Source organism: Neopelma chrysocephalum, unplaced genomic scaffold (assembly GCF_003984885.1).
Source record: "Neopelma chrysocephalum unplaced genomic scaffold, ASM398488v2 Primary Assembly neopelma1_96821, whole genome shotgun sequence".
Lineage (NCBI taxonomy): Eukaryota > Metazoa > Chordata > Aves > Passeriformes > Pipridae > Neopelma > Neopelma chrysocephalum.
This window is the reverse complement of record NW_020925465.1, coordinates 604,177-630,761: the sequence shown is the minus strand read 5'-3', so window position 1 is coordinate 630,761 and position 26,585 is coordinate 604,177. Positions and strand designations below refer to the sequence as shown.

Sequence of the window (26,585 nt, the reverse complement as noted above, 5' to 3'; positions counted from 1 at the left end):
TTTTTTTTCTGTTGTGTTGGGGTTTATTTATTTGTGGTTTGATTTTGGGTTTTTTTTGTTTAGTAAGTGTATCCCATATTAAAATAGAACACATATAGAGTTTCTGGTATTCAATGAAGGACAGAAATTAGTGCATTTGTAAAGAATTTTAAAAAAATAGGGGGGTATTTTAGTCTAAAAAGTAGTTTTTCTTACTCAAAGTACCTCCAACACTATTCTTGAAATTAATTATGGTGCTATACAGCATAATGGAACAGGACATCATAGCACTGAGGCCGCTGTTACAGTGTGCAGTTGACAGAAAGCGGGTGAGAAGAGCTCTCTTAGAGCATCAGGGCTTCAAGAGTCCTTGGCATGTTGCAGTTCTTAAACAACATACATACCTACTCACTAGAAATGTTTTACTCTCTCATAAACTTGTTTTATTTTTAGGGTGGAATGCTTGATTGTTGCTAATGATGCAACTGTCAAAGGTGGTACCTATTATCCCATCACTGTTAAGAAACACTTACGTGCTCAAGAAATTGCAATGCAAAATCATCTCCCTTGCCTTTATTTGGGTAAGTCCTATTGCAGAAATAGCAAATGTCCTGTGTTAAGGGCAGCTCATGTGTCCCCAGATTTGACTAACCAGGAATGTTTTACTGAAGTAGAAATTTAATTGTATATTATTTTTCATTTTGAGTTTAGTCTTTTACATCAATATTTAGCCAGACCTTCCTGTAAGTGTTATGTATGTATACTTTTATTAAAGATTAAGATCAGAGTACCAAATATCTTTAGTATACTACCAGTAGTATTTTCATAGCCTGTTTTTATACAAATCCAAGAGATTTCTGCCAATGTAGACAGCAGTAAGAGAGTGTGTATTCCTGTGGATTTTGTGTATATCAGCATCAGAGGAGAAAGACCCCTCTACTGTCTCCATTTAAAAAAATAGGGTAGGTTATTCCTTGTCTGTTTGGCTTAACCTAGCAGCTGACATAGCAGCAGAGGGGCAATAATTGGTTTGCCAGTGTGGATGCTTGTACTGGTTAAAAAGTCAACATAAATGTAGGTCCTGGACAGCGTGTTTGTAGTTTCTTGCCCTGCTGGCAGGCCAAGCATGCAAATAATACCAAGAGAAGGATTAGGAGAAGGGTGAACTTGAAACTACTGGTGGGGTGGATACAGGGACATGGGGTGTAGACTTTGTGGGATTGCCATAGAAAGAGTCTTGGAGGAAAGGGGAGGGCTAAATTTTATCTTGGTTGTTAAAAAAATAAGAAGAAACTTTGCTTGTATCCTTCTCTGAATACATCTCATGACAGGATGTATTTTCATTAATTGGGAGTGGAGAGGTAGCTGCTGTTGGAAACCTGTAAGCTGAAGGGCACATCATAAGGCAAGGACATATAATAAATGAATCTTCCTAAAGATAGTTTAAGGTCTTCGGTATGGAGTATAATCAGGGTATGAAAGTACACATGCTGCACCTTTTGAACTCATTGGTGGTTAGTCATGCTTTTTTTCTGGAACTTGTGACAGAATTGCAATAGAATAATTGAGTTAAAATTGTACATTGAAAGTGTTCTTAGTTTTAAAGTCTTGCAATAAGATGAGTTTAGAAGTTTGTATAGGGAGACATGACTGCATCTTCAAGCACATCTCAGTTTATTTTCCATGAAAATGATTGAGATGGATGTGATTTTGGAAGGGGGTGTTTACTATTTTTCTTCTCCCTTCCCTTTCCCCCCCCAAAAGAATGTCCTAACATACCTAGATTCATGGAAATATACTTAGTGTTAGTGATAGTAATTGCTGTATTTTTTAAATAACATGCAGATACTTTACCAACAACTAAAGTATATAACACTGTTCAAGGACATGTTCATATATTTTCGTTCACTCTAGTTGATTCAGGAGGAGCAAATTTACCTCGTCAAGCAGAAGTATTTCCGGATCGAGATCACTTTGGCCGTATTTTCTATAATCAAGCAGTAATGTCCTCGCAAGGAATTCCACAGGTAATTTGCTTTTACCTAAGAATTAAATGTACTAACCAGTTTTTATGCCTGCTACCATTATCTGTTTTCAAGGCTTGTACCCATGCTTTGTTTTTGACAGCACCATGCTGTGCTAACCTGGGCATTGGAAGTGCTGTAAACACAGTAACTGTCCACAAGAAGTCATTATAATTTTGAGGAAGCTGTCTTCTTTCTTAGTCGTAGTGTTAATGACCTGACCCACCTGCTCCTGTCTTGGAGTAGGAGAAAAATAGACTTGACAGCATGGTGTGTAGGGCCATTTGAGGAAGCACTCTTGGAACAGTTGATTATCCTGCATCAGTGTTGTAAAGGTGAGGACCCCTTTGATGATGGCTAGTAAATGAGACATACTTTTAACTAACAAGGGTATGCATATATTTATATATCCATTTTATACAGTGATGTACCTTATGATAAAACTGCCCTAACAGTGAGGTTAATTTTCTGATGCATAAAATGATTCAGAGGTGATTTTATGTTATGGTTCTTTGAGGAATACGTAGGGATCAGTTTTTTGATGCAGGGGGTGTGCTAAGGGAAGTGCACTTCTGGATCTGTTACTCATGAAGAGTGTAAAGTGTTTGAGGATGTGACTGCTGATGGGCAGCCATGGCTGCGGTGAAAGTAGAGGGCAGAGTGTAAGGTCCCAGTGGAGTTGAGGAAGGCAGGTAACAGGATAAAGACTGTAAGGAATTGTCAACAGGGACCTGTGAGAAGCCGCCAGGGAGGAATCCATGGTCTTTGAAGATAACCTCACCCAAATAAAGGAACACTACAGGAAAGCAAACAACCAGGTAGTTCCTAACAGAATTGCCAGTCAACTCCCAGCCTCTTCATATGGTTTTGTAGCCCCCTCATACTCCTTTTTGCAGACCATAAAAATTCAAGCTTACTTAGCTGTTCTTCCTGCAGAAAGTGTTCCTTACCTTTGGTGGTCCTAGTTTGTCAGATCTCATTGTATTTTTTTTGACGTGAAGGAGACAGACTGCAGCAGCAGTCCTTAATACAAGTCAGAAAAGGGAAATTGTGATGAACTTACCAGAACTTCCAGTTCTGAACACCAGTTCTCAGAGCTAGTCTTCTTTGATCCCAAGGGAGAGCAGACAGCTTCCCACTTGTAGCACTGACTCACAGCAAAGTTCATTTGATCCTGCAGAACTCCTTCTGTTTACCAGAGGAAAGTACATACCACTTTCCAACAGCAATAACAAAAAAAAAAAAATATATTGTTTGAAGCCTGCATTCTTTATGGACATCTACAAGTGCTCAGAGCAAAAAGAAGTTACAATCATAAATCCAGGTTCTCTTTTGGGCCTGACAGTGACGTATACAATCCTGACAGATTACGGCTAATTACACTGAGAGCTGAGGAATGCAGAACATTAAAAAATTATTCAGCCTCTGTTTCCTATTCAATAAGAACAGCAAAATCTATTCTGAGTGAGAATTAGGTCACTCGTACTGTGGAACTTGAGATGGCATTATTTATTTTCAAGAAAAAGAAATTCTCAACCATATTTTGAAAACCTGGAAAAGGCAGTCATCATTCTTCCAAAGGGCTGGGTTACAGTTTAATTTCTGCAATCTGCTTTGAGGTTCTCCTAAGTTACATGTCATTGCAGTTACTTCACCTCACGTTGTCTGAGGATAGGCTGTCACACACCCTAGTAGCCCTGGCAATGCTATGACACAAAACCCACCATAACTCCACTATCCAGTGTTCTTTTCCACCTGCCCCAGGGGTCTGGAGTGACACGATTCCAGTCACTTGCACAACTGACTCCACTGAGGCATTAGACAGGAGCTTCTTCATGTGGGAAGGAGGTAATAGAAGCCAATACTTCCTTTCAGAGTGAAGCATATGCACCAGTCAAGAATACAGTGTTCCATCTGACTCCTTACATGGGCTTTGCAGGAATTTTAAGGAAAAATCCTTAAAAATCCCTTTTTTTGTTACCTTGAAACCTTTTTGGCACATTTTGGAAGCAAGTCAGACTTCAAATCTTCAACCATCTTTTCCTCTACCAAAGAATCCTGAAATCCATTACCTTCAGAGAAATCCAAGGCTGATGATTCTAACAACACACTAAATCTGTTTAGGAGGTATGACATAATATACGTTCTGCAGTTTTTTCCAATAATAGAAGTGGAGCAGTTTTAGTGATTAGGTCGGTCTCCAGAAAAAAGCAGTGTTTAGTTAGAAGAAAAATATTTAGGAAAAAAGACACTTTATAAGCTGGTCATCATGCAGAGTTACTGCTCGGTCTAGGTTGTACTTTACATTTGTATGTGTGATTGAAATTGGTCCTAATGTTTTTGTAGAACAGCAGGTATCAACGGAGATCATCACAAAGTGACAGGGAGAAGGTGGTGTTTTGCTGGAGAAGTTTTTTAGGAGAAGTTTTGGAAAACCTTGTTTTCGCTGTAGAGTTCAGTTATGATCTGCTGTAAGAGTAATACTTTTTAGATGTTATGTCAAAGATGAATATGTGTACCCAGTTTGCAAAGCTGAAATTACTGATGTTTGTTAGGCAAGACCTTTCTAGAAATGCCTGGCCCTAAAGTCATACTGGTGTTTTCTGGAATATCTTGAAACATATTTAATGTATTTGTAAAGTTCCATAAAAAGTTGAATTTGTTTTTCTTCCAATTACCATATAGTGTTGTATTAGGAGTAATTGTACTCCTATACAATAAAAACTAAGTGTAAGAAAGATTTGCTTTTTAATAAAACACATTTCTCTTTGTTACAACACTGATGAAAGTTAAATTTTCTAGCTATGACACTGATGAAAGTTTATCTTTCTCTAAATGTTTATTGAAGACTGGGAAAAATGTTTTACTGAAGTACTTCCTTTATTTAAAGGATGTAATAAGGGTGCATTTTGTTTGGGAGATGGCTCTATCCTTTGTTTCATTCCAAAAAGGCACTGTTAACATCTGTAAATTTATTATGGATCCTGTGCTAACTGATTGTGGTAGCTAGAACCATTTTCCCTGTCTGAGAGGATATTTCATTAGAAAACGGAGTTAGGAAGTTATGCTCTCTCTGATTTCCACTCTGGTTAATTCTTCTGATATGGGAATCTGGATGTTGTTACTTTCCTACCTGCTGTTCTATGATGTGACCTGCCTAAAGGTCTGTTTCATCAGTTCATTAGCTCTTTTCAATTTTGCCCTTTAAAGTGCTTGCTTTTTTTCTTTTTTTTATTTTCCAGTTGCTGATGGTGCTTTTAATTTCCCCCTCCACTTTTGCCTGTGACTAATTTGTTATACACCTAATACGGTTTAAATTGTGTTGTTTTCTGTATGGCTGTGAATCAGAAAGCTGTGATTAGCGTCTCATTTGCAGCTTCCTGAGTTCTCTCACACTCATATGCTGCATGGATAAAATGGGGACCTGATCAGTAGATATGAGATACTGGATGTGCAGTTAGGACTCTTGATTTTCATTGCACCTGCCAATAACTTCCTATGTCATAATTCAAAGAATGAAGTCAAGAAGTAAGACATTTTTTGAGAATTTGGAGTTGTGCTATTTAACAGGTAGGTTTTATTTTTTCCAGTATATACATATTCCAATTTTTATGTTGGAAAAAATAACACCTGAGTTTAAGTTTAAATGCAGGCACATTTTTCAGCAAAAGCATGGCAAAATTAAGAGTAGGAAAAAACCACAAATCCTAGGGAAACGTCTGTTGCCGAAGTTTCTCCCGTTTCTAGAGACTTATGTTGTTTTTGTATTCACCAGGAGTTAGTTATTAAATGCACAACAGAAATACTGCAGATTAATCATGTGACTCTGAATATAGTTTAAGATACTGTTTGAGAAACTGTTTGCTGAAAATGCTGTTTGATTTTATGATAGCAGGTCAACATAGTTCATTTACTCCTGCTTAAGATTTGGGTAATGTGATTTGGAAGTTTCATTTTTCTGTGTACTGTTTTCTTTTAAGAGCAAACGTTAAATTATTATGTAATAGAGAACACTACCTGATATCGCTTTAGAAATATCTTGAAACAAACTTAGCGTAAAATAATGGTATTTACTGGAGGTTTTTTAAATTTTTTTTTTGTTTGTATGTGTGTGATTGTGAAAGAAAGTGTTTCTTACTGTCTGCCTTTTTCATGAGTATTCCTTTTCTTCTACTCTACAAGTGCTTTGGAAGGGTCTTTGGAGGAGAAATTAAATGAGAAACTTCACTTTCATGATCGTATAATGTTATAGTATTCATCATATCCAGGGCCAAGCCAGTTTTATTACAGTATCACCAAGATATTACTGGTAGAAGATGCCCATTAAGTAGATGTTCGTGTCAAAATTAGGCAAATGGATGAAGCAGAGATTATTCACGTTGGAGCCTATAACAAAATACTCATACCTTAAAGGGGCAGAGTTAATTAGTTGATCCACTGAGGAACTACAGTTACAAACTAGTAGATGTGAGGAATTTTCTTCAAAGGATATTAACATCGGTGAAACTATGCCAATAAGCAACAACTGAAGCTCCGGCTTGAGCATAAATACCAAGAGCAACCTCTAGGTTTCAACCTTTTACCGTTCATCAGTAAAAAACAAATTTCATGGTAGAATGCGTGTCTCATCAAACATACCACATACGTACCTTATGGTACATCATACATGAATTTTCCAGCAGGGTGGCATGAAGATCATAGTTTAAAAGACTGTTGGAAACTAGAGTCATTCCATACTTTTAAAGAAAAGCTAAAAAATAAAAAAACTTGCTCTATCAAGCAAAAATAATCTCACAGAGAAAAATTTGTACAAAACATTTGCTGTTTTTAAAGGTTGAACAATTCATTAACTTGTGTTTTTGTTTCTCCCCTAGATAGCAGTAGTAATGGGATCCTGTACAGCAGGAGGAGCATACGTACCTGCAATGGCTGATGAAAGTATTATTGTTGGCAAACAGGGAACAATATTCCTGGGAGGGCCACCACTGGTAAGAATACATCAGTTTCTAGTGACATAGCCCCCCCTGCCCCCTCCTCCAGTATCAGGCTGCGATAATTGTAGAGCTTAAACAATTGACACATTTCTTGATGAGATATTTCCAGATATTCTGTAGATTACTTTGCATTTTTAAGTATATCTGAATGTTTATATCCTAAAATAAATCTCTTCCATCTGTTAGATGTATATATGTAAATCAGACTGTGTTAAGATGTTTTTTAGTGCTTTTAGATTGCCGTGCACATTTTTAATGATAAAAATGGTCTCTGTATTCAATTTTGTAGTCTCTAGGTATGATGTGAAATTAAAAAAAAAAAAACAGCCGTCAAGATCAGAGAGGTTCAGAAGCATGACTGATCAGCTATATTTTATGTCATTTTACAGACAAAGGAGATGCACTTATGATGGAGTTTGTCATAGTTTTCTTACTTGCTTAGTAAGGAAATTGTTTCTAAGGAAACTGACCTGAAGAACTTTTGTGAATTGAAACTTGCTTTATTGTGGAACTCAGAGTGGAATTTGTGACTACAAAATTCTGCAGTATAACACAGCTTTAAAATTGCAGTAGTTTGGCTCCAACAAAAAGGAGTACTTGAATGGGGTTTATTATTTCAGAAACAGCTGTATGTTCAAGTGTAGGCTCAGTTTTATACCGGTACAAGTAATAAATAATCTTTGCTGACGAAGATAATTTAACACAAGCTTTATGAGAAGAAATGAATTTACAGTGATAAATGTTAGTGCTAGAACTAGCAGCTAGAGCATGACCCATCACAACTGTTCCAGTCTCAATGAATCATGACTGGATAAACTTGCTTTTTTGGAATAGTCACGTATTTGCCCTGTTGTACAAATTGTTCTGAGGCAGCACGACAGCTCTGTTTTGGTTACAGTCTTTTGAGAACTTAGGTAAGCTTTGTGTGACAAAGCCAAGTACAAATCACCTGTCTCTCGAGAGTCCTTCCAGCTTGACCAGACCTAAATGGAGAAATCACTTTGTAACAGCATTGTTAATGAAGATTCTGCTGCCTGCACTGATTCCTGTAGGGAGGTGAAGTCTGTTGGAAGTCACTGCCTTCACCACTTAAGATGCTGGGAATATATAGCATGTCCCATTAAACTATGGGAAGAGAATCACTGACAGATTTATTTGTTGGCCAGTTCCTAAGACGTGATTGTGTTCATTTCATTGAAAGCTTGAAGAACTTATCCTGTAATGTCATTTAGTGTTTATTTGTATAGCACTGCTCTCATTTCCACAGGACATTTTTGCCTTCCATTCTTTTTCTTTACTTTAGAGTGAATTTTTTTCCCCACTGTGTCATCTTGGTGATAAAAGTGGATTTGGCATTTTGTACCTTTTTTTTTTCCTTCCAAAGTTCAGTTTAAATTCTTTTGCAGTTAAAAAAAACCTCAGAAGTCTTACCATAACTGCAGAGATTCTTTCCTGTGGCTGGGAAATATAATTCAGTGTTCCAGAATGTCTTAAATAAATTCAGAATGTAACTGGCATATGGAAAACAGGGACATACCTTTAATTACAAGAGTGCTTCGTTGTCTACCCTAATAAAACAAAGCACTTAGTTTGAAGCAATTTTTTATTTCAGCAGAGGCTTTCTAAGTTGACAAGAAAAAAAAAGTAGTCAGCAAAAGCAGATGAAGTGATTAATAGCACTTATGTAATATAATCCTAATTTATTTATAGCTCATTAGAATTTTAGCTGTTGGAATTCCTTTGGCAGTAATGGTTTCAAATGTCTTACGTAGGTTTCTGTTCCTTTTTATCTTATATTAGTTTTTTTCAGCTTGTTGTTTGTATGTAAACAAAGACAAATCCTCCTCAAAATTAAGTAATTTTTTATAAATTTATCACTTTAGGTATTTGGAGTTTCTTGGTGAAAAGTGGTATAAACATGAATGAAGGTATTAGTTGAGAATAGTATCGATTGAGTAACATTGTGTGATTCATACATCTTTTTATTGAGGTGAGAAAATTAGTATGATAAAAGAAATGAACTTTTTATATCAGGCTGTTAATAGGTTGGTTATTGTGTTAAGAATAACTACCCTGTTGCAGGAGCACCTGAGCTGTCTAAGTACAAACGTTTTCTAGGTTCAGGACAGCTCATCAGCTTAGAGGCAGTGGCATATAAAGGGCCAGCACTGCCTCTGGGGCTTGCTCAGGTACAGAGTAATTTGTTGCAGAAACCCAACTAGGAAATCTAAAGGACCTGAGAAAGCATAGCTCTTCTCATGTGGCATGTCCGTTGGCAAGACTGCTGCAGAGTTCAGTGTACCTTGATTACACTCCTGCTTGGAGTTGTGTTAGAGCTGGAAATGTTCTTCAGATCCTGGGAGACCCAGTGGGTGCACTAAATAATGTGTCCTGGAGAACTTACTGAGAGCCAGTTTTCTTTCAGGCTCCAGCCCTATGCAGGTACATGAGGCAGCTAATACCCGTACTACCCAGGAAGCTGGCCTGCTTGGCAATCATTTAACTTCACAAGGAAATTTAGGTCATACATGGGTATTACTGAGATGCAGTGCCTGAGACTTTTGCCAGTATAGGCAGCTGAGTGACCTGAGTCAGGCCTCCAGGAGAAGACTTGACTAGGCAAGTCAGTGACTGCGAGGATGTTGTGAAGTTAGACGTTTCGAAAACTTTTCACCATTTTCAGAGGAAGATTTCACAACTACCTTCCAATTTAATTTGTTCCTTAGCAACCTGCAGATGTAATGATCCTTATCTTTGTGCGTATAGATCAAACTTTAATATCACTACCTGACAGCTTTTCTGTTTTGTGGAGCTTTTCATATTCTCCCTGAAAATATTTTACTTGCCTTTTCTAAGCATCAAAATTACTTCAGACTCCCGTAGAAACTACCATTCCATGCTGTAGAAGATATTGTAGCCATTATTGTCTGAGCTCTGTTCCCCAAAATGTCTTTCCTACATAAAAAAAATAGGATGGATTTTATCGCTTACCTGCGTAAAACAAAACATTCTAAGGAAGTGAAAGAAAATCCCTGATGTTAGTTATAATTAGTCTTGACATGTGCATGATAAAATGTGAATTGCAGGTACAATTAGTCCACCATCTAAAATGGAAGTTTGCTTTCCCTTCTTTTGAGAAGGGTGGGGAGTAATGACTCCATAAACAGATAGAACTTGAAGAGAAGTGTCACAGTAGTAATAATATTTAGGGCCATTCTGCACTTCCCCAGGCTGAAGCTATCTATATCCTCATCTTTGGCAGTACTGCTTGATAGGTCAGGCTTTGTCGTCTCTTTACGGAAATTTCTGACTCTTCCTTCCCAAGCGAAAATTTGCTACTTTCTGTGCTCAGAGGTGAAGAAAAGTCTGGTAAAAAGAGGGAATAAGTTTGTCAAATTCATATATTTGTGTACTGGGGACTTTTCTACATGTCAGCCTCATCTCTTGTGGAAAATGCACATTATGTCTGAAATTTATGTTCATTACTCCTGATAATTTTTAACTGAAGTAGCTTGAACAGGGTTTCTTTGAAAATACCCACTTGCCAAAACTCTTACTTGCAATCTGTTAGAATTTAATAAACTTCAGGATAACATCAACCATTCACTTCAAATAACTTTAATCATTACTTAAACTACAGTTTGTAGAATGCTTTGTTGCACTGCTGTACCTGGGAAGGTGTTGGAGCAAATAATCCTTCTCATCTAGTCAGCCCTCCTAAGATGCATTTGGACTGCTAGGTCCAGCTCTGGGCTCTCCAGACCAAGAAAGACATGGACATGTTTCAATGAGTTAGTAAGGGTCTGTGAAGATGATGAAGGGACTGGAGCATCTCAGGGTGAATCTATCCATGTGTATGAATACCTTGCAGTGAGAAGTTAAGGTAATAGAGCCAAACTTCTCATTGATGCCCAGCGATAGATCGAGGCTACAGGGCACAGATTGAAATACAGGAAGTTCTGTTTAGTTGCAGAAAAACACTTTTTTATTGCAAGGGTGGTCATACCAAACCAAGTTGTCCAGAGAGGTTGTGAAGTCTCCATCCTTGAGACTCTCAAAATTTGTGGTCATTACGTGGTCATCATCAACCTTCTCTGATTGACTCTGCTTTGAGCAGGGGAGTTAAATTTGATGGTGTCTCAGGGTGGCTGACAGAGCCCACAGCTCCAATACTGTGATTTGGAGGAGGAAAACTTCACCTCTGTCGAAAAATGGAAAAAATATTTTTGTAAAATGTATTAAAATTAGTCTCTAGATTTCTGTGCTAAAAGAAATCAGTGCTGTATTCATATATGTGCCGAGTTCTGGAGTAGTTAACATGTAACTGTTTGCATAAAGAGAGAGGTATGTAATTATTTCATAGAATCAAATCATATCATCAAATCATAGAATCACCTATGTTAGAATACACCCTAAAGATCATTGAGTGCGGTCCTTAACCCGACACTGCCAAGTCCACCACTAAACCATGTCCCTTTAAATGCCACATCTGTATGCATTTAAATACCTCCAGGGCTGACAACTTAATCAATTCTCTGGGCAGCCTTGTCTCAATGCTGCATAGCCCTTTCAGTGAAGAAATCTTCCTAATTGCTCTGAAGAGTATGTTCTTCTGTTCCTTCTTTGATGAAGACTCAAGTTAATTATGCCTCTGACAGAAATTTTCCATTAATTAGTATCAGAATGCCACACTTTCATATTGCATGGGTAATTCAAATTTCAACGCAAAAATTCTACTACTGAAGAGATATCTATACATAATTTTGCAAACTTGACAGTTTTCAAGTGTATGTGTGTGTGAGAGAATATGAATTTACATATTTATGTTTCTGTATATGTATATATTTATATATTTAGTGTGCATCATTTTTAGACATGAAACTTGAAAACTGAAGTCTATTTTGGAAGGGGTGATAGTTTTCCCTTTCCTTGTCTCATGCTCTACCTCTGTACTCTCCATGTGTGATAAATCATGGTTTCACCAGCTTTCAAGGAATCCTTTTCAAAGCAGTTGCTGTAGAGTTGAAATGCATCAAGAAGTCTTTTGGGGTTTTTTACAGCTGTGCAGTTGTTTTAAGAAGGAGTTCATTTACTCTTGAATTACCCTTTTGGGTCTAAGATTTCACAGATCTAGGATTTCGGTTGTCATTTCAGGTACTTTTGTGGAGACATCATACTTGATCTGAACAGTTATGTGCCACTGATATGCTCTTTTAAAGAAAATTATTATTACTAAATTATTATGTGTTTACTGGAAGGTTAAGAAAATAAAACCTGCTAATGGTTGTTCTGTGGTTAATATTTAAGTAAGTTAAAATTCACAGAAGAGTTTGTATAAAGAAAGCAAGAGTGAAGAATGCTAAGTTTCAATAGAGATATTGTTTGCTTGCAACAGTGCAGGACAGTACCGCATTTGAATTTTCTTGTTAAGAAAACTTTTGTGAAAATGCACGTTTATGAATTTAAAGGATGTATAGGTATATTCACACTAATAGTGGACACAGCAGTAAATCAACAGTAACTGGAGGGTCTCTGTCAGTCAAAACTACATGGTAATGCTAGAATAAGGATACAAAGTCAAAGAAACTAAGTAATTTTGGAAAGATTCTGTCCTGTCCCATTTTGAATGCTCTGTGGGAGATTAACTGGGCAAATACTATTAACGAAGAAGCATTTTGCAAAGATCTCTTTTACTGCTGTACCTAAGCCAGTGTAAGTATTAATCCAAGACAAGTATCTACTCTGAAGCTCATTTTCCTTTTCTTGTGGTAGGTTAAAGCAGCAACAGGTGAAGAGGTATCAGCAGAGGATCTTGGAGGGGCAGATCTTCATTGCAGGTTTAAAGAAATATTTTCCCAGTTAATTTCTTCCATATTTGAGACTTCAGCTTTTATTTTATTTTATTTTATTTTATTTTATTTTATTTTATTTTATTTTATTTTTTTTATATTTTTAGATATTTTTTAGCTGTATTTAGATTTTGGAAGTTAAGATTTTGATGTGCTTGTGTGTGCAGACAGATCATTTTATTGTTAGACTAGCATAGTTACCTTGTTATACTCTAGTTAAGATGCTGTTTCCTTAGTTTACTACTTTAAAATACGTCTAGTATACTGCAGCATCATGCATAATACGGAGGACTTTACTATTTAATACTAGTTGTTAATAGAGTAATAGATATTGAGAAAGATATTACATTTTGTATATTGTGTCTTTCTTACTCTCAGAACTTACTACAAGCAAAATCAAAATAGCTTGTGTTTTTTGTAAGAGAGTGCTTGTCAACAAAACAAAAAATTCTACACACTTTGAAGTTCTAAAATGAATAGTAGGCAAAATTAGATATTACTGCACAGTAAGTTAGGTATTGTTGTACAATAACTGCTTATTTTTTACTTCAATTTACTGAAGTGAATAAAGAATTCTTTTGAAGGGCAGTTCATGCCGTTTTTGTGAAAAACATGTTTGTTTTTCTTCATAATTTCAAATGAATTTTTGTTTCATTTGAACAATGCTTATGGTAATTTATATTGTCATTTAGATTTTTTACTTCCCGGAGTTGCTATTTTACATCATGTCTGATAACTTGAATGTGCTATTTCAAATAAAAGGTCAGGCATGGATTTTATTTTTAAAGTAATTTTATAACAAAGCACAGAGCGCTGTATGGTAGCATCTGTGTTTTAAATATAAAAATAAATTTTTTAAGGTCTTGGATATTTTAAAACTGCAAATTTTCATTACCAGATTTATGACTTTTCCTAAGTATTCATATTGTTCTTGTTATTTACATACAGAAAATCTGGTGTAACGGATCACTATGCTTTGGATGACAATCATGCACTTCATCTAGCAAGGAAAGTTGTAAGAAGTTTAAATCTCCAGAAGAAAATAGACGTAAGTGTATAGAACCCTAGCCTGATTTATATAACACATTTTTGTCTATGACTTCAGGCATTTTGAAAATTAAAGTTGCACTTCTTGTCCTTAAAGATTTCTCTACTGTGTCAGTTCTGCAGTTGTATTCCTGGTGTATTATTCCCAATAAAATCACTGGGCTTAAGTGGGAGAGTGAAGCAACTAGAAAAGTGCTTCAGAGTCACAGAATTGCACTTTTAAATTAATCCAGTCTTGCAAGACACTCAATTGACTTTTAAACCCACGTGATCGTTTCCAAGGACTTAAAATTAGATACCTGCTAAAGCATCTTTTTGAGCAGATATTTTCTGCCATTATTAAGGAGAAGTACAAAACTGAAGGGACAGACGTAAATCATGTTATTCTGTTGTATTGATTTAGAAATTCGTTTTAGATGGATAGCATATGGGGGGAATGACCCTATTTTATTTTAGTGGAGATGTGAGAGGGTGAATAGACAGCTGAAGGAAGGCAAGATGTTTTATTCAGTTGTGTGACAAAAATCTTCACCAGTTTTTCAGAATAATTCCTACCTTGTGGGACACGAGGAAAAGTAAGAAAATGAGAGGACATGCTTTATTTTTTTATAACATGGAAGAAGTGGAGTACATGTGGAGGTATATGCAGGAATAGAAAAAGGGTAACAGTAAGTGAGAAAGGTGTTATCAACCTTCAGTTTAAGAAACTTGATCTTTATGCAAAGTAAGGACAAGCCATTACAGTCATTTCAATGTGATTGATGAAGTCTGTGCTCAAAGAAGTTGGCAAATTAATTGTTGTTTGAACTTTCAAGTCATAATGTGGACTCATAGTTCCTTTGTTGTGTAAATTGCTTTATTAAATTGCTATAGGTGACTATAGAACCGTCAGAAGAGCCTTTATTTCCGGCTGATGAAATATATGGAATAGTTGGCGACCAGCTAAAAAGAAATTTTGATGTCAAAGAGGTATGAGTATTAATGCAAGATCCACATGCCCATACATACATGCACCCAGTTTTCTTGCAGGAAATCACTCTTTATGCTATCATAGTTGATAACATCTGATTTGGGTGCTTATTTTTCTATGATTTTGTCTACCAGATGCATTGCAATGGCAATGACTTGTTGAAAATGTAATACTTTCTGGTTATACTTTTAAGAAGGATGTGCAAGGATGTGAGACTGATAACATTCTGAAAAAGCTGACAGAAATAGTAACTTTGCATTGGCAGAGCATTTTGTAGGCTTGCTGAGTGGTACAATGGCTTTCTTTTTCTGTTAATCCTGTGAAAGATCAAGTATTTAAAGACTTATGGAGTAAAAGCACACCAGACAATTGAGAGTTCTCCCAGCAATGTATGGAGTCTGTTGTACTGTGCTGCAGTTCTAGTGTCATTGTCTGCCTTGAAACCTTCATCTGAGCCCACATCCTATCTCGTATTTTGTGCAGATCCCACATTTTTTCACTACCAACCAAGTATGTATTCTATCAAGAGTCTTTAATACGTACCTGTCTTAAAATATTTAAATTACTAGGGTATGCTTAGCATTAAGGGAAAGAAAGAGATGAACACTTGTACTGAGCCTCACATTACCCCCTGAAAAGTATTGGAATAATTTGGACTTGTGTTCTTTTAAAGTTGAAATAAATGCCTTCTGGCAAATGTCTTGCTAGGAGTGGATCTGTATTTATAAAAAATGCCCCCTTTGCATCTCAGAGAAACCTCAGATCAGATCTTCATTATTTTTATATGTCACAAATTCAAGCAAAGCTGAAAATAACTGTATCTCTGAGAAAGCAACTCATAGCTTTATATGTTTTTTTCTTTATAAATGAGAGTCTGTTGATCAATGTTTAAAATAACTAGAGGTAGCAGTTTTTCTTTGAAATTCCACTAATCAGGAAAACTTTGTTCCTGTATAGTTTAACTATTTGATTAGGATATTCTTAATCTTGAAATCCCATTTTTACAAACATGTAGATAAATCACACTTAAAAAAGTAAATGGGCTTTGCCTTCCATCCAGACTGTTTATATAGTGGGCTGCTTGATGTTCTAAAAATGGAAAGGTTGTATTAAATTATATGTTGGTCTTTCTAAAGAAATTAAAATATATGAAGGATTAGGAATTTAACTTTTCTGTTTTTTCTTAAGGTCATTGCTAGAATTGTGGATGGAAGTAGATTTGATGAATTCAAAGCCTTGTATGGGGATACACTAATAACAGGTATTTAGAAATATATTCTAATTGTGCTGTGTATGTTCCCACTGGTTTTATAGTTGGATTCATTCTGTTTGGCTCACCCATTGATATTTTTAATAATGTTTATCTTCAGAAAAATAGCAGTTTCTGTTACCAGGAGAAAGTGTTGCCTTTACATGCCATGGTAAAATATATATATGTGGAAATTTACAAATTAATCTTTCTGCCTTAGGATTTGCAAGAATTTTTGGTTATCCAGTAGGAATTATTGGAAACAATGGAGTTCTTTTCTCAGAATCGGCAAAAAAGGTAAATAGATAATTAGCTTCTTTGCCATTGAGAAACAAAACTTCTGGTGGACAACTTGCTCTTGAAATTAGGAACTTTTTTAAATAGTGAAAGGGAGCTGGCTCCACATTTTTCGTGTAAATGTGAAACAGGTTAATAAGCTATAAAAACAATTGACCATATTTTAGAAACAATGTTCTGTAGATTTTTCTGATGTGAAGAAATTAGGTCAATAGAAGAACAGCATTTAAATTTGTATGAATACAGCACAGTTGAAGTAGTATCCTGCAACTTACAGCTTTTACAGGACAAGTCCACACTGATTACATCAAATGCCCTATTGGTATTCCTAACCTCTAAACTGTGAAGTACTACTTTAGATCACATGATTGTTTTTCTAGTAATTGGAAAATTTCAAACCTGAATTCCAGTACTCAGTTCATTGTTTTACCAGAGGTTTAATTTTTGTGCTTTGCTATGGGATCTCCTGGCTTAGAATAATGAGTGAAAACCTGTGCAGTCTCAAAAAAATCTCTGAGCTGAAATACCTGTTTTGTGAATGAAGGGAGATCTCTGAAGGAATATTGTGATAGTATTACAGTTAATAGTGCTTTACAGATTTGTACTTGGGGGATTGATGATGCTAAAGAGTATCTGGATATGGCAGAGTGTTTACTTACCTTGGTCTGTGTTGTTTGCTTTAGTTCTTTATTTTTTTCAAGTAACAACTGTCAGTTGAATTTTTTTTAACAGTAGTTATATATGGTAGTTTTGTTCTAGCAGGCTACTCAAACTAATGGTGAGGAATCATTATTGAGAATCTATAGAAAAAAGGAAGGATTGATGAGAGATGGGGAGAAAGGAAGTAATTTTACTTGATTTATTGCTGTAATAAAATAATACATGAAATTGAGTTTCATGTACTAAAAGAATACTTTCAGCTTGGAGAACAGTAAATTACATTGTTTTCACCTAACATTTGTTTTAACACAGTTATTTCCAAGTAGAAAATAACTCTTGCAGTATTTCTAATACTTCTGGTATTTTTCTAATAATTTCATGCTACAACCTATATTCCTATCAATGAAAAAAACGTAAGGAATCTTTGCTGACTTTTCCTGGCATGTCAGTACTGTAAAAGGAGATGGTCAAGTTTCAGTTGTTTCAGTTGTAGAGAAACCTTTGTCCATGATGTTGCTTCTATAAGCATCATAATCTAACAATATTCCTTTTTTTTCTTTTGCATTTTTGTAATGAGCTGTTTCACGTTTCCCATAATCAACACTGTGCAATTCATGTTGTCCTCTGAAAAAGCAAGAAGGTTATGCTTTATTATTTTTCTCTCTTTTTTCTTTTTGTAACCCTTGGCGGATTCATATACTGACGAGGTTAGATATTTTTTCGGTTGCTGTGCTACATAATCGTTTTTGCTTTGTTTTGTTTACCAGCAGTGCATAAATAACCTGAGGAACTTTATCGATTTAGATTATTTCTAGTTGAAACAGAAGCTTGAAATCTAATATTTGTACCTTTACTGGGAAATTGGTCTTTTCCTAGAAAATGGGGAGAGGGAATCTGCCCTCAGGAAAAGGAGAGAATGTTCCAGCAATTGGCAGGGCAAAGAGCAAATAACGTTTGTGGGGCTTTCCCAGTTTCAGAGAATACTTCTATTTTATACAGAAAACGGGGAGATATTTTCTTCTGACTGGCTGTCATAATTTCTGTGACACAAAACTCCTACAGAAGTCTTACAAAACTCGATGTCACACTGTGTAGCTGTCTGTACATATGATTGAGTCAAAGCAGTTGAGTTTTTCAGTGTCAGTAGTAATGTTTTTAAGGATATTATTTCTGCTTTACCCATGGACTCATAGGTCTTTGGAGTTTTCTTACTTCCGCTAGAGTACATGTTTTGCATTTGACTTTGGATGAAGGAGAAGGAGTATAACACTTCATGATGCAAATACTCCAATGGATTTCAGTGGGAGGACTTACCACAGATTTCAGAGTGCTGGTAGTGATGGCTTCACTTGTCGAAATTTTAATGGCTTACTCCTTTTATTTTTATTTTTCTCTCCACAGGGTACACATTTTATCCAGTTGTGTTGCCAGAGAAATATTCCCATTGTGTTTTTGCAGAATATTACAGGTGAATAAGATCATTATTTTGACATTTCACTAAGTTGTAGGCTCTGCCATTAACTCTGGAGGCTATGTTTTAGTGTGCTTTGTAGTACCTACATCTCCAACCTGTTTGGAAATCAGGCTGTCAACAGCTGATGAAGGCCTTGTCTTATGGTTTACTCTTCAGGTTTTGCTGCTTGTACTATGAAGCACATAGTATGACACATATCACAGTATAGTAATACAAAGCTGGTAAGCCTTTTCTTCATGTTGTAATTCTTTAGGTTTCATGGTTGGTAGAGAATATGAGGCTGGAGGGATAGCAAAAGATGGTGCCAAGATGGTAACTGCTGTAGCTTGTGCCAATGTACCTAAAATAACCGTGATTATCGGTGGTTCTTATGGAGCTGGAAACTATGGGATGTGTGGAAGGGCATATAGGTAAGTTTTGCTTCTAATTATGACAGCAGATAGGAATAAGTTAAGAGAGCATAACCTTGAAGTTATAACTTGAACTTAGAACCTTGAAGTTATAACTTGAAGCATAACTCTATGAAGTTTATTCTGAAAAACTCTCTAAACTCTTGCAGAGCTTGTGCTATTTGGAAAGCAGCAGTTCTCAGTGAATATGTTCACAAGTAAACAACAACCTGATAAACTTGTAGAGATTCATAGGCTCATGATTCACCTTGAATTAGGTGACAGAAGAGACCTTCTAACAATGTGTTGATGTCCTTTTCTCCCATTTCAGTTACTGGAGGAAAAATTGTACAGTCCTTAACAGTCATTGGGCAGTATAGGCTGGTTCATTATTCTGAATTCATAGGAAGAATGCCAGCTTGTGCAAGAAATCATTAATCCTTATTCACTTTTTATGTGTAAAGTTTCAGAATCCCTAAAGATTTTTTTCTTTTGACCCTTTGGACATGACTCACATAGTTTTCTGATTTCATTTTTCAAGGTTCCTGATACTAATGAAATTGTTTAGAATGTTTAAGAGAAAAATTCCTGGGCGTTGGGGAGGTGAGCTGAAAAGGCTCAAGAAAGAGAAATAAATTTTAAGGTGCTTGAATACAGGCAATTAACAGAATTTTTGTATTTTCAAACATAATGCTGCAAGTATTGAAGTATGTTAATGTGCATTTTTAAAAAAAACAATATATTGTAATACAGTCATGCATGAAAATAAATTCTTAGCTAAGTGAGAATTAGTTCTTTACTAGAAAGTAAGGCAATGTCTTACCTTAATGTTTAATCTGTATTTTTTCAGTCCAAGATTTCTATATATGTGGCCAAATGCTCGCATATCGGTGATGGGAGGGGAACAAGCTGCAACTGTTCTAGCTACAATAGCTAAGGACCAAAAAGCAAGGGAGGGAAAACAGGTACATCTTTCTTCTTTCATTTTCAGTAGAGACAGTGTGACTTACTCTTTCACTGGGGTTGCTAACTTCGTGAGCTGGGAAAGGGTGTTAGAAAGTGAGACACGAATGAAGTATCATTGTCCCAATGCCACCTAGTGCATTGACAAGCATGAAGCATTTATGAGGTGTTGCTGTTTACATCTTTGAAATGTGAAGATCATTCGTGACATTCCTTGTCTTTGCTTAAAAGAGTAGCACAGACTTATTTTATTAAAAATCTCGCCAAAGGCAACTCGTAACAGTGTTTTTTTAATACAGTAGCTTCAGTAATTTTTCAGATGCTAATCCCCAATTATTCTTATACACAGTTAACTATATTTTTATTCTCCTTTTTCCTCTTTTAAACATATTTGAATTTTATTGTCAGATATGCTAGATTGGTAATTGTGTGCAAAAAGAGTGAAAAACTTCAGGGAGATCATTTAGGCAGTTTCTTCAGGTTGATGCTGCATGTAAAGCTCTGTTGTCATTGTAGAATAAAAGAGTATTTTATCTGTTTTTGTATATTTGTCTGTTTTTTTAGTTATCTGAGGCAGATGAAGCAGCTTTGAAGGAGCCAATCATTAGGAGGTTCGAGGAAGAAGGAAACCCTTATTATTCCAGTGCAAGGTAACATAAATGACTATTCCAAAACTTAATTGTAATCACAGGGCTTAAGATCTAAATCTCAGTATTGAAGAACAGCAGAAGAAAGCAATCAGAAACAAAGATTGTGTTTGATGTGCAGGAGTACAAAACAACAGGCTTTAAATCAATGTTTTTTGTGTCTTATCTCAGACTTTGTAGGAGATGCACTTGCAGGAATTATTCTGCTGGTTCTGTAAGTAATAATATGGTAGCATGGAGTTTATATGTTATGTATTTTATTCTGGATAAGTTTTTTATCATTCAGCCCAGTGTAGTATCTAGTCACCTTTCTAAAACCTGTTGAACAGTATAATGAGTGGCTGCATGTGTGTTAGGAAGAATTCATTTTAGTGGGATTCAGCAAGTGGAAGAGGCCAGTGGAAAAGGAGGAAGCTTGAGGAAGACCTGAAGCCATTTGAAAATCTCAGGTCATGGTCACGGTAGGCGATTGTATCGGATAATAGCAAGTTTTATAGGGCATTAGCTGATGGATGCAGCATACTTATCTTTGCTGAGAAGTCCTTTGCAGCATTTTGTGCTAATGGAATATTAGTAAATGATCAGGAACTAGTTAGGTTAATGAAGCAAGGCATTCTGGAGTGATACCTCTGGAAAGTAGCTTGGGGGCTCTCTTGGCCTCTGATTGTTATTCTGCATTGGTTTCATCCTGGCTGTGCTAATGGTCCTGCACATTTTTTCCCTTGTGGTATCCAAAAGCTAATTTTCCACAGGCTCTCAGCTGCTAGTGATGGTAGAGGGTAGCATATTTCAACAACCCAGATGTCAGCTTGATAAGCAGTGCAGCTGGCTGTGAACAGTGTAGGAGACTCCTGCAGTGTATAGAGGACAACTTGCTGGTCCAGGCATTGGACAAGCCAACCAGAGGTGAGATGTTACTGGACCTGATAACTCACCAATCTGGAGAAACTCTTTAAAGGGGTTAAGGCTGGAAACAGACTGGGCTATAGTGACCACACCCTGGTTGAGTTCAGGATCTCAAGGAATGTGAGCCTGGCAAACAGCAAAATCAGGACCCTGAACTTTGGAAGAGTGAACTTCCAGATGTTTAAAGAGATAGTAGATGAGATCCCCCGGGAAGCTGTCCTTAAGGACAGAGGAGCTGGCAGCTCTTTAAGGCACTTTTCGTAGAGCACAGGAGCTCTCTGTGCTGATGTGTAGGAACTTGAGCATGGCAGGCTGCAAACATGCATGGCTAAGCAAGGATCTGCTCCTCAAACTGAGGAGTAAAAAGGCAATATACACCTAGTGGAAGCAGAGTCAGGTGACCTGGGAAGAGCTTCTTCTTCATGATCTGAAGGAAGATAGGAAATAAATATTAACTTTTACTCTGTTTTCTGTTGGGATAGTGGAATATACTTAGCTGAAGTAATCATACCTGGGGAATCTGTATTAATTTTAATGTTTAATCAAATCAATACCTTTGTCAAATGGAAGCTTGTGCTATTTTGCCCTAACTGGTGCTCTGATGGAGTAAACATTCTCAGTAGGATATGTAGCACAGGGTTTGTGCTGTCATTTAGGCAGATTTCAGTAGTGCAGTTGTATAGCGCATAGCTCACGGATTAAGGGAGGGTTTTGGTCTCATCACTGTTTGTTCTCTGCTTCTGGTAGAGGTCTGTGTGGTAGTGTTGCAGAGAGTCATAGATACTCTCACCTTCTTGAGGTTTTATGCATGTGTATAGCCCACTACTATTAAGTTGCAGTTTATTTAGGGTGTTATGTATAATTACTGAGAATACTTTTGTGAAATCATTTATTATTATTAATATGGACTTCCCAGTGGCACACTGATTTTGATTTTTTTTTAATATTTTTAATTTATTTAAATTTCATGGGTTTTCCCCTGATTTGAGAAATGGTGTCAGGTATTAAAAACTGCTGTAATATCTCTTCTATTACCCATTAAAGATTAGGCCTAGTACCTGTGTGACAAAACCTTGTGCTCTGAGGCAAGAAGGAAAAATGAGAACATGTGTCATCCTTTTTTATAACTGGCTTTTAAGAAGAAGAATTTTCCACTCATATAACATTAAAAAAATGAGTCAAACTGTCTGTATTTAAAATTAATCCCTGCCCCAGAGGAGAAGATGAATAGTTTGTTGGTTTTTTTACATTTGCATTATTTTATATGTTCACTGGAAACAGTCAGACTCCTTGTACTCATGATTGAAAATAATTGGATTTATTTAACATTCAATATATTAAGTATATTAGCAATACAAAAACCTGTCCTGTTCCAGAAACCAACAGTTGTCAGTATTTACAACAGTAAGTTACTAATCTGTAAGAAAGTAGTTCTGCATGTAAGATTAAGACTAGCATTAAAAAAATATTAAATTGATCTTAATAATGTCCAGTGATTTTTAGACATGAAACTCGAGTATTTAATACCAGCTTTGTGCTTTCTACTGAACCACTTTTAGCAGCTTATATTTCCAGAATATCTGGCCGTTTTGTGAAGTTTGGTTGCAAATCTGGAAGTCACCTTGGGAAATAGCCTAAATTTGCCCAGCCTAGGAAGTAAGAAGTGCTCTTAATGCTAAGTGGCCTGTCATTTGTTGAAAAAGCAGAGTAGTTACATGCTTCTTACTGTGCCTGTAGCTTGGAAGGGAAATGTGACATGCACAGGTGTGAGTTGGCTGAGAACTAGTGTGGGTCTGGATTGCAGGTGGTGAGATTCATGTAATGCTGCACTCCAGATAATAAGCCCAGCTGAGGCATGAAGTCAAATGTCAGAGCTGAAATCCTGCTGAAGCTGATCTGGCTGTAAGCAGTGAAAGTGAAATGCCTCTTTTCACAGAGGAGTGCTCTTGACAAGAGCATGTGAGTGGCTCAGGGTCAAAACAGTCTGTGGTTTCTCTCACTCTTTAATTCATGTAGGTACAGTCTGCATTGTCTGGGAGCTCTTAATTGCTGTCTGCTGTTTTGTAGAGATAATTGGGTATTTCGGTGAATATTCTCATGTTTCCTGCCCTGATTTCTTGCTTTTTTGCCAATAGTAACTAATTCCTATGCAACATCTCAGATCAATAGCTCAGAACGTTTCATTGCTGTGGGGTAGGCTGCCCAAGCAGAAACAATGAGATGAAGTAGGGTTGCAGTCCTTGCAGCAAATAGTGTACTTAAGGGAGGGATGTAGCCACCTTGCACCTTGTAGACCACCCTTTTCTCCTCCAGCAACAGCAGCTACTTATTAGCAAGCATTTGCCGTAAGTCAAGGTGAGGTAACCTGTTCCCTTTGCTCTAAAGGATGTTTCCAGTCTGGTTCCAAGCATGGTAAGAAAACCAGTTGACTGTCAACTAAATGTCAGGGTGCTATATTGAAACTGAATCTGGACAGCCTTGGTTTTATAACATCCCTCCGCTGAAAAGGCCTACAAGAAAACTCCAATGAACAGCTTTGCGTTACTGAGAGAAAAAAAACAGCAGGTGGGCACAAAGACTGTTGTCTGTATTGCTGCTCATGTGCAGCAGTTTGGAGGCTCCCTCATGCTGTCTTCTTACTTAATGTCTGCCTCACCCTTAATGTCCACTGAGATTGGTGTAACCCTTCCACTTGACTTTATTAGGTTTTGAATCAAGCTTTTAGAAGTAATAAGGAGAGGGAAGCAAGAATACCCTGATGATCTTAAAATACAAGCAAATACCCCTATTTAATCTGTTTATATAATTTTGCTTATAAATGATAACTTGCTATATGTACAGTCAATACTGTTCCCTGCCATTGTATTTTCTAATCAGACTTTAACCAATTACTGGATTAGAGCCTTGTACAATTAGCAGTCTTAATTAATGGTAGTCATTAGGCAGCACCCTCTTTAATGAGTTATATTAATCTGCTCACAGGTTTCTAAAGAGATTTCAGTGGTTTGCATCTTAACGAATTACATGAGCATTTTACTTTTGGCGATTTAATTTCTTTTACTCACACTGTCTCAGTTAGAGATATTTTATGAGTGTAGCTGTGACTCATGTTCCAGCAACGGGGCTTTAATAGATAGTTTAATTATTAATGTTACATGCCAGTAGAGAATGTAGTTTTCTTTAAACAAAAAGAAGCAGAAGCCAGAGGTGACCATATGAAAGCAGCTTGACTGCCATGCAACAAAAAATCTTTATGGTTGTCAATTAAAATTTAAAGCTACAATTAGGAAAGGAGTTATTCACAGGAACCAGACAGCAAGAGCTTAGACCATGCACATTATCCCGAATATGATATAGACAACTCTTGTCTGTCATCTACATCAGCGTGTGCTGTTAGTACCACTTCCATGCAGATACAAGCATGGCTATTCCAAAGCATGGTTTACTAGCCCACTAGAGAGGAGTTACTGACTGAGAATCCTAAAATGAGAAGAAATTAGATAGAGCTACAGTTTTCTTATATTTGTAATTTGGGTTAATAGCAATTTTTTTTACTTTGAAAGAAGTTTTTTGTTGTTTTTGTTTTTATTTTTTACATTTGAAGAAATTCTTTACTGTGAGGGTGGTGAGACACTAGAACAGGTTGTCCCAAGAAGCTGTGGATGCCCCATCCCAGGCAGTGTTCAAGGACAGGTTGGATGGGGGCTCTGAGCAAGCTGATCTAGTGGGAGTTGTCCCTGCCCATGGTGAGGTGATTAGAACTGGATGGTCTTTGAGGTCCCTTCCAACCCAAACCATTCTGTGATTCTGTGATTTTTCCAGACTTCTTTCTCTGCTGCTTGGAAACCGGCAGCCAGGTCAGTGAGTGCCACAGCTACTGCGGTGCACTTCTTTAGTCACAATTTTGTTTTCAATCCCAGGAGAGAAGCAGCACAGTTTTGCTGAATTACGCATCAAAGTCTTCCCTTCTCCAAACCCCTTTCTTCTTCTGTAGTTCAGTTTTGCTTTTGTTCCCCGTTAGTTTAACTATCTCCTCTGCTTGAGAAGCTGCACCATGATAAGATATATTTATAGCAGAGCATTCTTTCTGAGCTGGGTATCCTTCTTCTTCTCTTTCTGCTAGCTGGAGAACATGTTCCTAAGCTGAGGGACCTTGTGCCTGATCTTGTTAGAGGGGTCTTTTACTGGAATTCCATTTTGTGCATCATATGGACCACATCATGTATGTTACAACACATCCTTGTTGTAAATTAAAAAGCACACATTATCAATCTCTTAATATTTTTATCTGACTTGATGGAAATTGCTCTCACAGCAAGTGGTGAAGTAAAGATGGGAGACACTCAGTAGTGTCTGCTGCTGCCTTGAGCTTATTTGCATGTATTTATGTACAGTTTACAGTCCTCTTTCTTTTGAGAGTGAAGTTGGCACATTTAGCATTGAAAGAAGAGTAAAAAATACATTGTTTCTTGTCTAATAGATTTTTTCAATTAATCTCCAAACAACAGGAAATTTGCATTTGGAACTTCAGTTAGAAAGGAAGGGCTGTGCCTTGTCTTGGTAGAGTCAGTTTTGGCTCCCTATTCATGACTTTTTCTCATATTTTTAAATTTTTCACAGACAAAGAATTAAGCATTAGCCAACACTGAAGTAAGGTCAAAAATAATGTAAAGTAAGTCTCTCTCACAGAAAGATGGGATGGAGGAGGAGCATCCCTTTCTTAACCAAAGATACTGTGCTTGTGTTTGGCAGGATGAAGCTGTTCTTGAGAACTGATGCCACAAAGATTTTAATTTTTAATCAGAGACTATTTATAAGTGTTGGTGATTTTGGGAACTTGGGAATTTGGTTATTGCTCCTTTATAATTTAATTGCCTTCAGGCCTGGGTTAAGGAGGGTAATATCTTTCTGTTGTTCAGAAACTGACTTCAGTATATTTAAAAAATTAATATGAGTAATTATGTTGGGTCTGGCTGAGATGGAGTTCATTTCCTCACAACAGCCCTCACAGTGCTGTGCTTTGCACTGGTAGCTAGAAAGGTGTTGATAACACACCAGTGTTTTGGATACTGCTGAGCAGTGCTGGCACAGCATCAGTGCTGTCTCTCAACACCCCCACCGCATCAAAGGGTGGGCA

General features: G+C 36.7%; 1 protein-coding gene across 3 annotated transcripts in view; it reads left to right on the top strand.

The window, feature by feature from the left end:
• MCCC2 (methylcrotonoyl-CoA carboxylase 2) overlaps nucleotides 1-26,585 on the top strand; it is a 34,404-nt gene that overhangs the window by 6,674 nt on the left and 1,145 nt on the right. For all 3 annotated transcript variants that reach the window (XM_027670246.1, XM_027670247.1, XM_027670248.1), the window contains exons 5-16: nucleotides 433-560; nucleotides 1,894-2,006; nucleotides 6,878-6,991; nucleotides 12,770-12,834; nucleotides 13,795-13,894; nucleotides 14,767-14,862; nucleotides 16,052-16,124; nucleotides 16,333-16,409; nucleotides 18,471-18,537; nucleotides 18,797-18,953; nucleotides 19,783-19,897; nucleotides 20,460-20,545. In XM_027670246.1, the coding sequence (XP_027526047.1) occupies nucleotides 433-560; nucleotides 1,894-2,006; nucleotides 6,878-6,991; nucleotides 12,770-12,834; nucleotides 13,795-13,894; nucleotides 14,767-14,862; nucleotides 16,052-16,124; nucleotides 16,333-16,409; nucleotides 18,471-18,537; nucleotides 18,797-18,953; nucleotides 19,783-19,897; nucleotides 20,460-20,545 (1,191 nt within the window). The remainder of the gene's footprint in view (nucleotides 1-432; nucleotides 561-1,893; nucleotides 2,007-6,877; nucleotides 6,992-12,769; nucleotides 12,835-13,794; nucleotides 13,895-14,766; nucleotides 14,863-16,051; nucleotides 16,125-16,332; nucleotides 16,410-18,470; nucleotides 18,538-18,796; nucleotides 18,954-19,782; nucleotides 19,898-20,459; nucleotides 20,546-26,585) is intronic.